Source organism: Sporothrix schenckii, assembly GCF_000961545.1.
Source record: "Sporothrix schenckii 1099-18 chromosome Unknown Cont41, whole genome shotgun sequence".
Taxonomy (NCBI): Eukaryota; Fungi; Ascomycota; class Sordariomycetes; order Ophiostomatales; family Ophiostomataceae; genus Sporothrix; species Sporothrix schenckii.
The window spans coordinates 103535-118071 of NW_015971142.1; the positions used below are offsets into that span (position 1 = coordinate 103535).

At 53.8% G+C, this 14537-nt stretch overlaps 6 protein-coding genes across 6 annotated transcripts; 3 read left to right on the forward strand and 3 right to left on the reverse strand.

Moving 5' to 3' along the window:
• Window positions 1-245: 245 nt before the first annotated feature.
• On the reverse strand, window positions 246-570 carry SPSK_08154 (uncharacterized protein; the record flags this gene model as incomplete). The annotated part of the gene is made up of 2 exons (XM_016734794.1): window positions 246-463; window positions 519-570. 2 exons carry the CDS (start codon window positions 568-570, stop codon window positions 246-248), a joined length of 270 nt encoding a protein of 89 aa, XP_016590336.1.
• A 1025-nt stretch (window positions 571-1595) lies between these two features.
• Window positions 1596-2881, reverse strand: SPSK_07586 (uncharacterized protein; the record flags this gene model as incomplete). The annotated part of the gene is made up of 2 exons (XM_016734245.1): window positions 1596-2400; window positions 2490-2881. The coding sequence occupies 2 exons, from the start codon at window positions 2879-2881 to the stop codon at window positions 1596-1598; spliced, it is 1197 nt and encodes a 398-aa protein (XP_016590337.1).
• A 3019-nt stretch (window positions 2882-5900) lies between these two features.
• SPSK_07410 (chitooligosaccharide oxidase) lies at window positions 5901-7515 on the forward strand (the record flags this gene model as incomplete). Its single annotated transcript, XM_016734073.1, has 2 exons — window positions 5901-6926; window positions 6982-7515. The coding sequence occupies 2 exons, from the start codon at window positions 5901-5903 to the stop codon at window positions 7513-7515; spliced, it is 1560 nt and encodes a 519-aa protein (XP_016590338.1).
• Window positions 7516-8875: 1360 nt separating this feature from the next.
• On the forward strand, window positions 8876-10396 carry SPSK_07457 (uncharacterized protein; the record flags this gene model as incomplete). The annotated part of the gene is made up of 4 exons (XM_016734119.1): window positions 8876-9393; window positions 9467-9519; window positions 9591-9672; window positions 9721-10396. The coding sequence occupies 4 exons, from the start codon at window positions 8876-8878 to the stop codon at window positions 10394-10396; spliced, it is 1329 nt and encodes a 442-aa protein (XP_016590339.1).
• A 218-nt stretch (window positions 10397-10614) lies between these two features.
• On the reverse strand, window positions 10615-12252 carry SPSK_07395 (uncharacterized protein; the record flags this gene model as incomplete). Its single annotated transcript, XM_016734058.1, has 1 exon — window positions 10615-12252. The coding sequence occupies one exon, from the start codon at window positions 12250-12252 to the stop codon at window positions 10615-10617; it is 1638 nt and encodes a 545-aa protein (XP_016590340.1).
• An 899-nt stretch (window positions 12253-13151) lies between these two features.
• On the forward strand, window positions 13152-14537 carry SPSK_07531 (salicylate hydroxylase; the record flags this gene model as incomplete). Its single annotated transcript, XM_016734192.1, has 1 exon — window positions 13152-14537. One exon carries the CDS (start codon window positions 13152-13154, stop codon window positions 14535-14537), a length of 1386 nt encoding a protein of 461 aa, XP_016590341.1.

Below are 14537 nucleotides of genomic sequence, written 5' to 3' on the forward strand. Positions count from 1 at the left end.
GTGGTGCCAGCATGACATGGACGCATTGCCTTGGGTGCGACTTACCAGCTAGAAATAAAGTGCGTGATGGTCGATCAGGCGCACAGCGACCAACATGGGAATGGAGGCACAGCCGGCAACCAGAGCCTGGCCAGAAGAGGCAAGTTAGCGTAATTCAGAGGAAGCAACGGGAGTAGGGGGAGAGAACATACACCTCCGACGAGATTGACGAGGGCGGCCTACTGGATTGTCTTTTTGCGGCCCATCTAGTTGGGCAGCCAGGCAATAGGGAGGAGGGCGCCAGAGGCGGCACCGACCGAGAAGAGGGCATTGATGGCGCCTAGCACGGAGTTTGTGTAGCCGGCACGCGGGCCACTGGTGGACAAGTCAAAATAAGCATAGAAGACGCTCTGGCCGATGGATGTTGAGAAGACGGAAAAGGCATATCCATATGTGAGACCGCTCAACGCATCTAAATAACAATCTAGAGAGAGAGAAGATGCAAGTTAGCGATTGCTGTCCATTTTCCTAATGGGTACTTTCTTGGCCACTCCTTTCCGAGTCGTTTTCTGATTGATTTTGTTCGTTCATTTTTATTTTTGCTAGTCAGAATATGCACACAGAAAGGTCATATGCCGAAGTGGCTACCATCTTGCCGGTTCGAAGATATTCCCTGTGTTGACGGTACTACGGGTACCTTCCCCAAGCTTTATAAAGCAAATGGATCTACTGTGTTAGTTGGGAACGTTTTTTCGTTTCTAAAAAAAAAAGACACGTGCTTTGGTGTACATTCTTTTACTGACAGAAAGGAAATTACACTGTTGATACCCAACGCGTACTGACTTGTTTCTTACCTGACACTATTTCGCCGTGTTGTACTTCATTGCCCGACCATCGTTTATGGCCACATTGGAGTGGACAAGTCTTCTAACTTCCAGGGATATCTGGGAGTCTCTTTTCTTATGCGTCTTTGATTTTCTTTGAACAGACGATGCAGAGGCCACAAGACAGCATCAGATCCATGGTGTGGAGTGCCCGTACCCTGGGTGTTAGAAATAATCTCTCAGCTATGTGATCCGGACTTTGTCAAGGATATTTCTAATCTTAACCATGCTGCATAATGGTCGTCAACCTAACAATTACGGTCAAAATATTGGCATAATTGGGAATGGGGCATCTGGTCTTTGGCAGGCATGGCATGACATTCAGAGAAAGCTGCCCTCCATCTTTAATACAAGCCAATGCGTGGTGAATGGGCCCAAAGGGCATAAGTGTAGTGATAACAGTACAAAGAATGGCTATCTGTCATACGGCGCCCATCGTCACTACTAAGCATCGGCTTTGAGCCAAAGTAGAAGCATACAGACGATGTACAAGAAATAGTTATATGTACGCTTTAAATCCGAAGAGGAGAAGACAGTCCTATGCCTCGCGTCTGATTTTTTGCTCCACGACAGTGCCTGTCCACTGACCTCTTTCTGTGCATCCTCTCCATAATCATCTTCTGTTACAGCTCCTTTTTACCAGTCGGCTTCTTCCAGCCACCTCAACATACCTTTTTTCACCTTCTGGCCACAGTGTCCCAAGACGTGGGTCGAATCTCATGAGTAGTTTATTTACTCGTCCCAGATGACGGCACTGAGACCGTCCTCGTTGCCAGGTACGCCGGGTGTGCCCACGACTAGGTTGGCCAGAAGACCTCCCAGACGGCCTGTCGTCACATTGCGTTCGACAATCGCAACATTCGACGATGTCTGGCCGCCAAACGCCACCAAGTCGCCCGCCTTGTTGATCTGGAAGGTGCGCGTGTAGTACGCGTGCGCGTTGGTCGATTCCAGAAACGTTAGTGCCCCGGTCGCCGGGTCCACCGAGTAGGTCGCCACCGAGTCTTGCTGCGCGCCAAACGACTTGTCGTTACGGTTCGTGGCATACACAAAGTTGCCAGACGTGTGGACTTCGGCCGTCTTGCTGTTGGCAGGCGCCGACTTCCCCGCCGGATACGCCGACAGCGACTGCGTCTTCTTCAGTGTCAGGCATCCCCCACTCGCCGGGTACGTCGCCTGCCACACTGTCACACTGTTGGCCAGCTCGTTGGCCACATACAGCATCGTGCCGTCTACCGACCCAGCCTTGGGAACCCACCAAGTGCCGTGGCGCGGGCCATCTGCGGCACCCGTCTGCGCCGCCGGGCACTCTGTAAGCTTTCCGTCGGCCGCGCTGATGCTGAAGATGCGGATCAGATCGGCGCCCAGGTCGGCACTGAGCAAGAATTTCCCTGTGGGGTCCGTGAACGTCGAGTGCGGGTGCGGCTTGTCCTGGCGTGCACGGTTGGGGCCTGGTCCAGACATGGTGTAATGGAACCGCTGCAGGTTGGTGCCTCCACCAAGTGGCAGCTTGAATGTTGCAATGGCCGAGGGGTCACTGAAAGTGTTAGCTGTGCGGTCTCATTCTTTCTTTCTCTCTTTCTCTTTGTCCCTCCGCCTTTCTCCAACTATTCCACTCAAACGTACTACTCGGCCGCGGCAATGAAGCCTCTGCCGTCACTGCCACCGTAGAGTGTGCTATGCAGCTCACCACCCGGTGTCCGGTCCGTACCGGCCACCTTGAGCGCACCGTTGGCACCCACAGATAGTGCCGTCAGAGTCGAGCCCGTGTTAGCACCGCTCTCGTCGGTGCAGTACACCGTCCCGCCCACCTTGTCCAGCGTCAGCCAGCTGGGCATCTGGCCACAGGCTTTGATGCTCGATGTCACCGCCAGCGACGGCGTACCGGTGCCAGTTGTCAGGGCCAGCGTGTAGAGGTTTCCATTGTAGTGCGACACTAGCAGATTTGATGTTGTTGCCAGGGATACCGATGGGATGAGGCATAGCAGTGCCGACAAAGACGATTTGAAAGCTACCATGTTGGGCAGGCCTGTTTGATGAGCTGCGTAATTTTTTTCTTCCTTTCGTATCTATCGTCGTGTGTCTGGACGTTGATATAGATTGAACAACGTGCTATCGAAATCCTGGATGCCTTGACCAGCTAATATTTATGCGTTGGTCAACATGATTTTCAGAATAAAAAAAAGATGAGGGAAAGGTCCAAAACAAATACTAGAGCAAAAACAGGTCTCTGGCTATCAGAAAAAAAATTAATGAAGCGGGGAAGGGAATTCCCAAGCACGGAAAATACGAAGACGATATTACCCTTGACTGGGGGCAGCCACGAGAAGCTTGACTTACAGCGCGCACCAAGGGATGTATGACATGAGATGTTCCTGAATATCCAAGACCGACGCGGCAATATACGGCCGGAATTGGTATATGAACGAAACCCATGAACATATACAACTGTCAGGTCCCCGTGCGGAGAAACAATATCGGGAAACGTCCTTGGAAAGTGATTACCGTGGGCTAGGACAACCAATGTCAACCGCCGCGCATCCACATTGTCTTGCATGTGGTGGAGGACACGGACAGTTCTACTAGGCGACGATCCTCCCAAACGGTACAACAGGTTAAAAAATGCTACGCGATGTATAACCATACCACTATGGCTGTACTCGTAAGCAAGATGTCACAAAAGAAGCATCTGAATTTGCAAAAAGGCTAAATGTGACGCAGACCCATGGCGCCTCTATTCCATTATCCGGGCTGCTCAAGGCACTTCCCCACAGTCCTAAAAGTCGGGGAGGTGGTAAGAAAAAGTAAACGCAGAATTGAGTACTGCAGACACTTTTAAAGAGTCAGATGGATAAAAGAGGTGGCTTGACACAGCATATCTCACAAGATTCCTTTGAGAAGCTCCGATTCTTGTTGCAGGCAGACACTAGACGCTCGCCAACTAATTTTATCCACTCTCTAGATGGCCGGCCTTGTCAGTGTTAATACGTTGTGAAGTTAAAATTGTGTCGTACCTTGGGTTTATGTTAAGACATGGATGACATAATGTCTTCATTATCCTTCGCCCTTGAGCCCATTGATACGTTTCCATTTTGTTTTGGTGCAGAGGAAGGTTAAGGACAACCATGACGAGAGGCTCTACTACTACTTGTTTGCTTTTTTATTTTCTATTACTTCGCACCGGGAAACGGAAACTCGGATCTCCCATTCCGCGTCTTGATTTTCGGTGGGTCTCATCTGGATTGGCAAACGGTCGGCCTGGGTAAATCAAACCTGCTATGTGAACTCCGTACGGGTGATTCAACCTCTCCAGTAACGAAATTTGTCTATATGTTCCGATAGCTAAGTGCGGATAAAACGGATGAAAATCGTTCTGGTTGTTTTTAAAGTACAAGAGCGCTGAAGGGAAAGCCTGTCAAATGTTTTGCTTGGCTGCGGGTTGTGTAAGTCGGCGGTTGTAAAAGCCGACGATGCCGAATTTGGAAATTATTTTCGCAGTGTCACAATAATAGGTGCAATGCTAAACTCGGTCGCTTTTTCCATGCCATAGGACAATTGGGTATCAGCCTCGATCAACCTACACTTTTTTTGAAAGGTCTCTTCCATGATGAGTTCTGAGCATGATAATAACATTGGTGTCTGCCAGGAATTGGTCAGAGCCTCTCTTCCGAAATAAAACAGCAGAAAATCAAGCGATGTTCAACCAGGCGCGTTATCTTTCACATACACCACAGTGTCCACGGAGGATCAAATTACGCCTGTCGTATAATGAACAAAAAAAAATCCACTCCATAAATAGGCTGTAAGCAGTCAACTCACATCTCGGGACATTTCCACAGAGACTCTTCAAAGGACTCAATCATGTTTGTCCTGAGGACAAGGCGAGGCTAGCCACCTGCTGAGGCCCTTGTGTTGATCTGATCCGAATAAATGTCTACGTCAATGGTCTGTAGTCAATGAGAATGTATTTTCAGCTATATTTGTGGGCCAAAAACGGCTGATAAGTATTACCGTGAAGGAGGGCCTGACGAAAGAAAGGCGTGGGGACGCGGAATCACGAAGCGAGAGATTTTACAGGCAAGCCGAGCTCCTGCTTATTGTCACTCGCTCCGTGTCAGATAATTGCCTGTTACCTATTATCTCCCGGCATAAGTGCTTCCGCATTGGAAAATATTAAAGTGTACGATGGTTGTGGCAACGTGGAAGAAATGGGCCGCAAAATAAACACACAGGTAGGAAGGCAGCGGGAGACGCAGAATGCCAAAGTGTTACTGACGTGATGTGCGTCAACCACCGAACGATAAATCGGCTCACAACCGTCGTCCTTATATGCCATGGGAGCAATGCAAAAGAGAACAACATGGTACGGAATGAATAATTATTAAGAACAAGTGACAAAGGAAAACATGAGAGCTGATTTCTAGCCAAGTGATCTGATCAGGCAATCTAAACTTGCCGGGGTTTCCAGGTCGTTCTGGAGAATCATGTAGCTTTATGCCACCATATTCGCTTTTGGCTTTGTGGCGCAAATAAACCCCGGGTTGTAGTTTTGTTCCCAACAGAACGGACACTGATGAAATCATAATTTTCCCGACTGTGTTCCTCCAGTCATGACACCCAATGCCTCAGAGCCGGCCACCCACAACCACCACACACATTTCGTGACCTCTAAAGTGAACTCCAGACTCGCTTTACCAAGAACCTGTCTCAACTTGGTCTTGCCAGCCCTGCATACTCTAATCAATAATTGTGTACGGCACGGGAAATTTCCGCATCAGCCTCTTGTACGGTCTACCTGCCAAGAAACTATTTCGTCCTTTGAGCATAAGCAGAGGCCGTAACGTGGATGTGAAGTAGACACGGAGCACATTTTTTTTCACTCCTATTCAAGTCAGTTTTCTCCACGAGTTTATTATATTTTGAGAAAAAGAGTCTACTTTCCACATCCTATCTATCCAATTTCACCGTTCCTGTCATCCCCACTCGCCGAATCGTTGCCCATGCCATTGCTACAACAGTTCGACCGGAATCATGACAATGGGCAATGCCAATTTCGTGGTCGCTGTACTGTGGCTGCTCCAACTTCTAGGACAAGCTCATCTGGGATCGGCTGCCGCCCTAAACGTGAACGCAGAGGTCGAGGACTGTCTCACGAAAGCAGATGTGCCGTTCGACGCGCCCGGAACCGCTGACTGGTCACAAGATGCAGCGCCTTTCAATCTCCGACTCAACTATACCCCTGCTGCAATCGCTGTTCCAACAACAGTAAAGCACATACAAGATGCGGTCAGCTGCGCAGCCAAGCTGGGTGTGAAGGCAAATCCGAAATGCGGCGGCCACAGCTATGCATCCTTTGGCCTGGGCGGCGAAGACGGCCACTTGGTCATTGAGTTGGACCGCATGGATTCGGTTGTCCTTGACAGCAGCACAGGTATTGCAACAGTCCAGGGGGGTGCGCGCCTTGGGCACGTTGCCGCGGAGCTGTATGCTCAAGGCAGACGTGGTTTTAGTCACGGTACATGTCCGGGCGTTGGTATTGGCGGCCACGCCCTTCATGGCGGCTTTGGTGTGAGCTCCCACACACAAGCCCTTGCATTGGACTTTGTCGTGGGCATCAAGGTGGTGCTATCGAATTCAACAGTCGTGGACTGCTCCGAGACGGAGAACCCCGACCTTTTCTGGGCAATGCGCGGCGCCGGCGCCTCGTACGGAGTGGTGGCCGAGTTCAAGTTCCGGACATTCGTAGTGCCTGAAGTAGTTACCTTCTACTCGGCCGCGATTAACTGGAAGCAAGAGAAGGCGGTCGATGGTCTCAAGGCGTTCCAGGCATTTGCCGAGAGTGGCATGCCTAGTGAGCTGAACTTGCGCATGTTTATCACAAAGGACTTTGCCAACTTTGAGGGTCTGTACTGGGGCAACAAGACTGGTCTCCAGGCGGCTCTTGCACCACTGCTGAACCAGACAGGGGCCAAGCTGGTGCTGGCACAGCAGGGCACATGGCTGGACCAGTTGGAGCACTTTGGCAATGGCATGGATTTGAACCAGACGCATCCGTACAATATGGTGAGCGGTCTCTCTCTCTCTCTCTCTCTCCTCCTTCTCCATGTTAACAAAACAGCACGAAACCTTTTACTCGTCGAGCCTGTACACCAACAAGTTGAGCGACGACCAAGTCGGCGCTTTTGTCAACTACTGGTACGGCACTGGGAAAGCCATCAAGCGCGACTGGTATGCTCAAATTGACGTGCACGGCGGGAAGAACAGCGCTGTTGGTCGAGTGGCACCGAACGCCACCTCGTACGCGCACCGTGACTTCCTGCTCATGACCAACTTTTATGACCGCGTCGACACCGGTGCGTATCCGGCTGACGGGTTTTCGTTCCTGGACAACTTCACATCCAATATCACGGGTAGTCTGGAGCCGAACGAATGGGGCCGGTATGTCAACTATCCGGATCCGCGGCTGAGCCAGGCAGCGGCGCAGAAGAGCTATTGGAGCACGCACCTCGACCGGCTGCAGCAGCTCAAGGCGGGCGTGGATCCCCACAACCTCTTCGACTACCCGCAGGGTATCCTCCCGGCCACTGCCGCAGCCCCAACGTCGGCGACATCGTCGTCGACGTCGGCACCTACCAAAGCACCGTCGGCGTGAGCTACCGGGCTTTTGAAAAGGTTTGGGCGGATAAGAAGACTAGACATTGGGGGAGGGACGGGTATGGCATTGGGCGTTGAGAGCTTAGACGTGTGATTGGATTTATCGACTGTGAGATCGAACCGGCCGTCCTCAGCTGTGCTTTATACGGCGAAGGACTGTACTGGGGTGTTCAAAAAGTAGAGGCCATAGTTTCTGTTGCACTTTAGACATTGCATCTCGCTTACACTATTCGCGCCTCAAGTTTTGTTGACCGTCATTGTGGAGTTGCTTGCGGGCGATTGGTTGTTGGCCCAGAGATCCGAGCCGGTTGAGCCGGGGTCGGCGCCGTTGAAGTGACAACAGTTGTTGGACAACGCTGACGCTGCTGCTATGAGTATTTGTGATCTCAGCCTCATCCTTTGATTCCGTTTCAGACGTGCTTGTTCGACGGCATCCGGCGCTTCATTATTTCATCATTTGCTCGACGGCTTTTTCAACCCCACTAGTATGACAGCATCACACCATGACATGTGTGCTCTTGCGTGTTTTGGTGGTGATCTGATGTCTCCCTGTGCCTCCTGTTGCCTCATCCCATGCTATACCGGATCTGTCCTAACTGGCTAAGAAGAGGCCATGCCATGTGGACGACCCAGAGAATTCGAGGCGATGTGATAACTACTCTGGCCTCTGGTTGAAGTTTCGGTGGGTTATGAGGTGCAAAAACGAGACAAAGCGTGCCAAACTTTACTCTTTACTTCGCGAAATACGCGAAAAGACGTTGCAACAGAGGTGAGGCCGGCATCGCATCGCTTCATTGGCCGGCTGCATCGCGTCATTTGGGGGGTTGGTGCTCTCCTCATCGCTTTTGCGCCGCCCAACTGCCCCTGTAGACAGGTCTGCCACTGAAGCAGCCCCGTTGTCCAGCAGGTACCCCCACCTCACCGTCCCAGGTGATTGCTAATCGGCCTGTAATTCCATGTAGGCTGTCCCGCCTTCGGCGCGTTTGCGTTGCCCGTCGTGGCACTAGCCCAGGGCCCAGATCGCATGCTTCATGATTTTGCATCCTGATGTCGTGAACCTCCAGCATCGCCAGACCCTAATCCTCACAACTTTAACGATTCTTGCCGCGTTTCTGCTTCCAGATTATGTTTAGTCCGTTGGTCTAGCTCGCTAGGCAATTTCTTTTTTGGATGTGCTTCGCTCCCTCCCACTAGCTTTGCCTCTGTGCCCCTTGTATCTGAGGTCAGACTGTGAGATAAACGGCTGCTGGCGCCGGTTATTGTTTCCGCTCTTCTCCGTTTTCTTCTCCGTTTTCTTCTCACTCTCCTTTCTCCCCTTCTCCCCTCTTCTCGCCTCCCACCTCTCCCTCTTCCTCTTCATGGCCTCGCATAGCAGAAGTATACGAGCCTCTTCGTCTCTCGCAATCGACATCACTCTCAAAGGACCCGACAGGCGCTTAACCCCGGAAAGCGACACCGCTACCGACTCGGCCACGCCCACCATGACAGCCATCGACCTCATCACCCCGGCGGCGGTGGCACCCGCTACTCCCAACAAGCGGGCCCCGGGCTTCGACGGCGATATCCTCCTCATCACCTCGCCGCGGCCACCCACGCAGAAGTGGATTGACCACGTTGAGGCCAAGTTCCCAGGCCTGCGTGTCATCTACCGCGAGCTGCAATGGGGCAATCTGCTCGCGGCTGATGCCCTGACCAAGGACGACTGGCGCTCGGTCACAGTCCTTGTCACGACGGGCTTCTCGCTGCCAAAGAACCCGGCGGACGTACCGAAGCTGCGCTACGTACAGCTCTTCAGCGCCGGCGCCAACATGATTCTCAAGGAGCCGCTGTTCACAGACACAGATATTGTCTTTGCGACGGCCAATGGTGTCCATGGGTGGGTTACTTACATCGTACCTACCTACTACCCAACCCCCGTTCTTGACGAATGAGTCCGTACTGATCGACAGACCCCAAATCACGGAATGGATCATTGCCACGTTCTTGGCATTCAACCACCAGAGTAAGCTGCCCCCAACTGCCAATCCTGTCCGTGGTCGTGCGTCGTACGTCGTACACATCTGACATCAGCAGTCCCCAGGTACCTGGATCAGCAGAAGGAGGCCACCTGGAAGCGGCCTGATGTTGTCACCGAAGATGCCCTGACCCAGAGAGTGTAAGTTTCTCAAATGCCACTTCCTGCGATACACATGCAAACATGCAGCCATACAACATCCAAATGCGAAGTAGTGTCCCCCGCTGATCCCACCAACCCCAGAGGCATTCTTGGCTACGGTAGCATCGGGCGCCAGACGGCCCGCGTCGCCACCGCTCTCGGCATGGAGGTTTATGCCTACACGCTGCACCCGCGCGATACGCCGGAGTCGCGCCGTGACGATGGCTTTGCGCCGCCCGGCACTGGCGATCCGGAAGGCATTTATCCTACCAAGTGGTTCTCGGGTGCCACCCGCGAGGACCGCCACGCTTTCCTGTCGTCCGGCATCGACCTACTCGTTGTCGCTACTCCGCTCACTGATGACACTACGCACCTGCTCGGCGCGGAGGAGCTGCGCCTGCTGGGCAGCACCCGCGACGACGGCACCTGGCGGCCAGGCTTCCTGAGCAACATTGCGCGTGGTCCTATTGTCGAGACAGACGCGCTGATTGAGGCGCTCGACAAGGGCGTTATCCGGGGCGCCGCCCTCGACGTTACGGACCCGGAACCGCTTCCTGCTGGTCACCGGCTATGGGGTGCTAAGAACATCATCATCACGCCGCATATCAGCGGCGTCTCTACCAAGTATGACGAGCGTGTGCTGCAGATCCTCGAAGGCAACCTGCAGCGTTTGATCGACGGACGGCCACTGGCCAACCGGGTGAGCCGCAAAGATGGATACTAGATGGGTGCGAAAACGTCTCTTCATTTCCGTCCTATGGTCACGTCTGTGCTTATCCCCTTTTTGGTTTATTTTCGTACTATTTATTTCGTCATTTTGAATGCCTAGAGCTGTTGCTGTCTCTTACTTTGGTATATGACAACTGTATGCGAACGGCACCTCTCTTTCGCTGATGAACCGACTTTGCGTACTCCGGTTTCTCTCACCATCGGCCTCATTCATCAACCATGCCACTGTGAATTCCGCCTGTGGTGGCGCTTTGCCAACCCCGGTGCTGGAGGGGCACCACACTGCGTTGTATTGAAATGGCTAAGAAGCGCCGCAGCTACCGTGCCCAGCTCGAGCTCAGGCTGCCACAGTGGGGGTATGGCCACACCGCTGCTGCTGTTCAGAGCCATATCGGTACTCGCAGACGTTGTGTCCGGCCCGTACAGTATCCACGACGTCAATGGTGACAGGGTGGCATGCTTTTGCGGGTCATAACCACCAAATGATGTGTTGGCCCACTGTGTATACGTCTGATTGAGATTGTTGGTGGGTGGCCCGTCAGCTTCTACTGTGTTGTTACCGTCAGATTCGATCCACGGTGCTAGATTCAGCTTCTGTGTGCGGTTCAGCGCCTCAAAATAACCCGTGGGCGCGCCCCGATCGATGCGTTTGCCCATGGGTCCGCCCATGGCGAGAATTTGAAAATTGTCTGTGCCGTTGAAGCGAGGCAACACAATCGATGTGCGGCCATACGCAATAGGAAGGGTGCGCAGGTCGATAGACGGGTAGGTGACGTTGTCAAGCGTGGTTGTGCTAGCACCTGCTACGACATCCCGGCCAAACGGCTTGCCATCAGCATCCCAATAATAAAATGCCGTGATCCAGCCAGAGATGTTGAAACTCGGCCCGTTTGACGTGCCACTGCATGTATGCGGCGTATGTGGCTCGCGGTCTGGTGGCGGAGCCATTGTCCCCGTTGTGCTCTTCATGCCGCCGCCCGTGTTTGTCGTCGCCGTGGATGCTGCCGCTGGCTGGGCAACGACGATGGAGTTCCAGAATTCTATGATGGCTGGGTCGTCTGGTGCGTCAAAGGTTTGCACGAAGCGGCGGACCACGGGTAGCAACCGCGCACCGTAGGCTGCCGCTTCGGGGCCGAAGACCGACATCCGCTCCACGCGCCACTGTACCACGGCCCAGTCCTGGCGGGTGCCGAGTAGTGTAACCGACGGCAGCCCGCACAGAAGGGCAGCACCGGTATGTGGTGGAGGCTTGCGCCCAAAAGGGCGCGTCTTTGCCAGCATAAGGATGTGTGCTGCCATGACGTGATCGTTTGTCGATGTCGTGAAGTTGGGCGAGATCCACTGGTGCTGTAGCCAGTCGACTTGGATGCGGCTCGTTACTGCGGCGTAGAGAGACGCCATGAATGTGTACCAGTCCGGGTATGCCGAGTCGATGACCGTCTCGTTGGCACGCAGGTCGTACGCTCGAGCCGCTGCCTCCGCCGGATGCGCGTTGACATAAAAATTGATTTGGGCTAGCACGGTCAGCCACAGCTCGTCTGGCTGGAGCACGAGGTGCAGATGCTCGCCCCAGGCCTGCAGGGCGCCGCGTACAAAACTATCGGCAGATGGCAGGACCCGATAATCGTCCTGGACAAAATAGTCGATGTTGTCGCGGTTGGACATGAAGATGTCAACAGACCGGTTACCGAACTCGTTTGGCGCGCTTTGCGTGTAAAAGTCGTACGGCGTCAGCGTACCGGCTGCACCGGCGTATGCTTTCGGAGCGCCACCGGGCAAGACTGTTATGGCGCTGACGATGGCAGCAGGCCAAAGTGTGGCAAGCGCCAGGATGCACACCACTGATGCCATGTTTTGCACCTGGGCGGTGATGATAGTCCCAAGTAGAAGGTAGGAAAAGGTCATTCGCGGACAACCAAAAAATGGCGCTGTATGAACGCTCAGTCACCGGCTGGAAGCCAGCTGGGACAGCGACACACCCAATTCCATATTCTTGATTTCCCCCATTTCTGTCTTTGCTTCTCTGCCTGTTACAGGTGCACAGAACAGACGGATGCAAGTGGCTGCTATCGTTTTCCCATGCTCATTATCGGCCACTATCCGAGTGTGGCTTTAACCGGCATCCAAACAGGTCTAGACATTGTTCAAGAGATACAATATCCGAGACGGTTAATAGTCAGAGGACCTACGAAGAGAAAGATGGGAAAAGAAAGACAGTAGTAGCACGAACGGGACGAATGACGCATATGGAGGGCAAGTCACAGGCACTCTACACTGTAGGTCTCATGAGGCTCTTCAGTGGTATCGATATCAAGTTTCATTTGCTTACAGTTGCTTGGCACATTGCCAATGGCGCCGCCTTCTCGATTGTAGTATCGGATATAGCGCAGGACATCCAGTGACTAAAGTCGCTGTACTTTTCAAGAAGAAGACGTAATTAATGTCTGCCGTTCGGAGTATTCCGTCTCCGACTGCCGATCCTCCGAGTCCCCGCACGTAACGATAGTCACCACACCTACCTACCTGCTTTCGGATGCATAAGGCGGACGTCACACCAAGTCGGATGTATCGCCGTGGAGACAAGACCGCTACCATACGGCGTCCAAGCTTACAATAGGTTCATATATTTAAGAGTTGGTCTTGGAATATGAATCAAACAGATGATTTCGATGCTTGAAATGCACAAGGCAATTTAGTACCAGCTGCGAAACGCCAGACTCCACGGGAAAGGTAAGCGACTACCCAATGCCATGTCAGCCAAGCCATTTCATCTCGCCATTGTTGGTGGAGGCATCACCGGCCTTGTCCTGGCGATTGCACTCCACAAGCGTGGCATCCACGTCACGATCTACGAGCAGGCAGCCGCATTTGGCGAGATCGGGGCGGGTGTGGGCTTACACTCCAATGCCGTGCGGGCCATGAAGATCTGCGACGCGGCGATATCAGCCGGGTTTCAGCGGGTGGTGACAGGCAACGCCTGGCCGTCAAAGAAAGACCAGTGGTTCGAGGTGCTCGACGGCATGTCCGAGGCACCGGCTTCGGCATCCGAGCTGCTCAGGCCACTTTTCACAATTATCGGCCCAGACGGAGGACATGGAGCGTGTCACAGGGCACGGTTTCTCGAGGAGATGGTGCCTCTGCTGCCAGAAGGGTCGGCGCGGTTTGGGAAGCGGCTGTTGTGGATTGACGACCCGAGCGATACCAGCAAACCCGTGACGCTGTTCTTTGAGGACGGCACGTCGGCGCAGGCGGATGCTGTACTCGGCTGCGACGGCATCAAGTCGCGAGTGCGTGCGCACCTTGTTGACAAGAACGACCCGGAAGCGGCGCTGCCAACCTACAGCCACAAATTTGTGTACCGCGGGCTCATCCCCATAGCTGATGCCGTGGCTGCACTGGGTGAAGAACGGGCGGCCAACTCCATGCTCTGGTTTGGGGCCGAGCGCCACGCGCTCACATTTCCTGTTAACCATGGCAAGACACTCAACCTGGTGGCATTTGTCACCACAGACGACCCATGGCCTGCCAAGGGTGCGCATCACCTGACGCTACCGGCGACGCGCGAAGATGCCCTGCGCGACTTTGCAGGCTTTGGACCCAACGTGCTGAAGCTGTTGCACTTGACAGCGCCGAAGCTTGAGCGTTGGGGCCTCTTCGACTTGGCGGAGCGCCCGCTACCCCAGTTCTACCGTGGCCGTGTATGCCTGGTGGGTGACGCCGCGCACGCCAGCACGCCACATCATGGGGCCGGTGCGGCCATGTGTATTGAGGATGCGGCCGTGCTGGCCGAGCTGCTGGGCGACGCGAGCGTCCGGGACGCAACGGGTTTGCAGGCAGCGTTCGCGGCATTCGATGCCAATCGCCGTGGCCGCTGCCAGTGGCTGGTGGCCAGCAGTCGTCGTCAGGCCGACTTGTACGAGTTGCGGGCCCTGGGACGTGATTACGAGGCGATTGCGGCCGAGATCCGCACTCGGCAGGCGTATATCTGGAACATCGACTTGGACGCGGCTATTGTGAAATCACGAAAAGACCTAGCACAGCGATTGGCACTGGGCTTACCGGCAGCTGCGGCGCCTGATCCGACGGTGCCGTTCCCGCCAGATATTAACTTTCACTTGAAAGACGTGGAGGCGTGA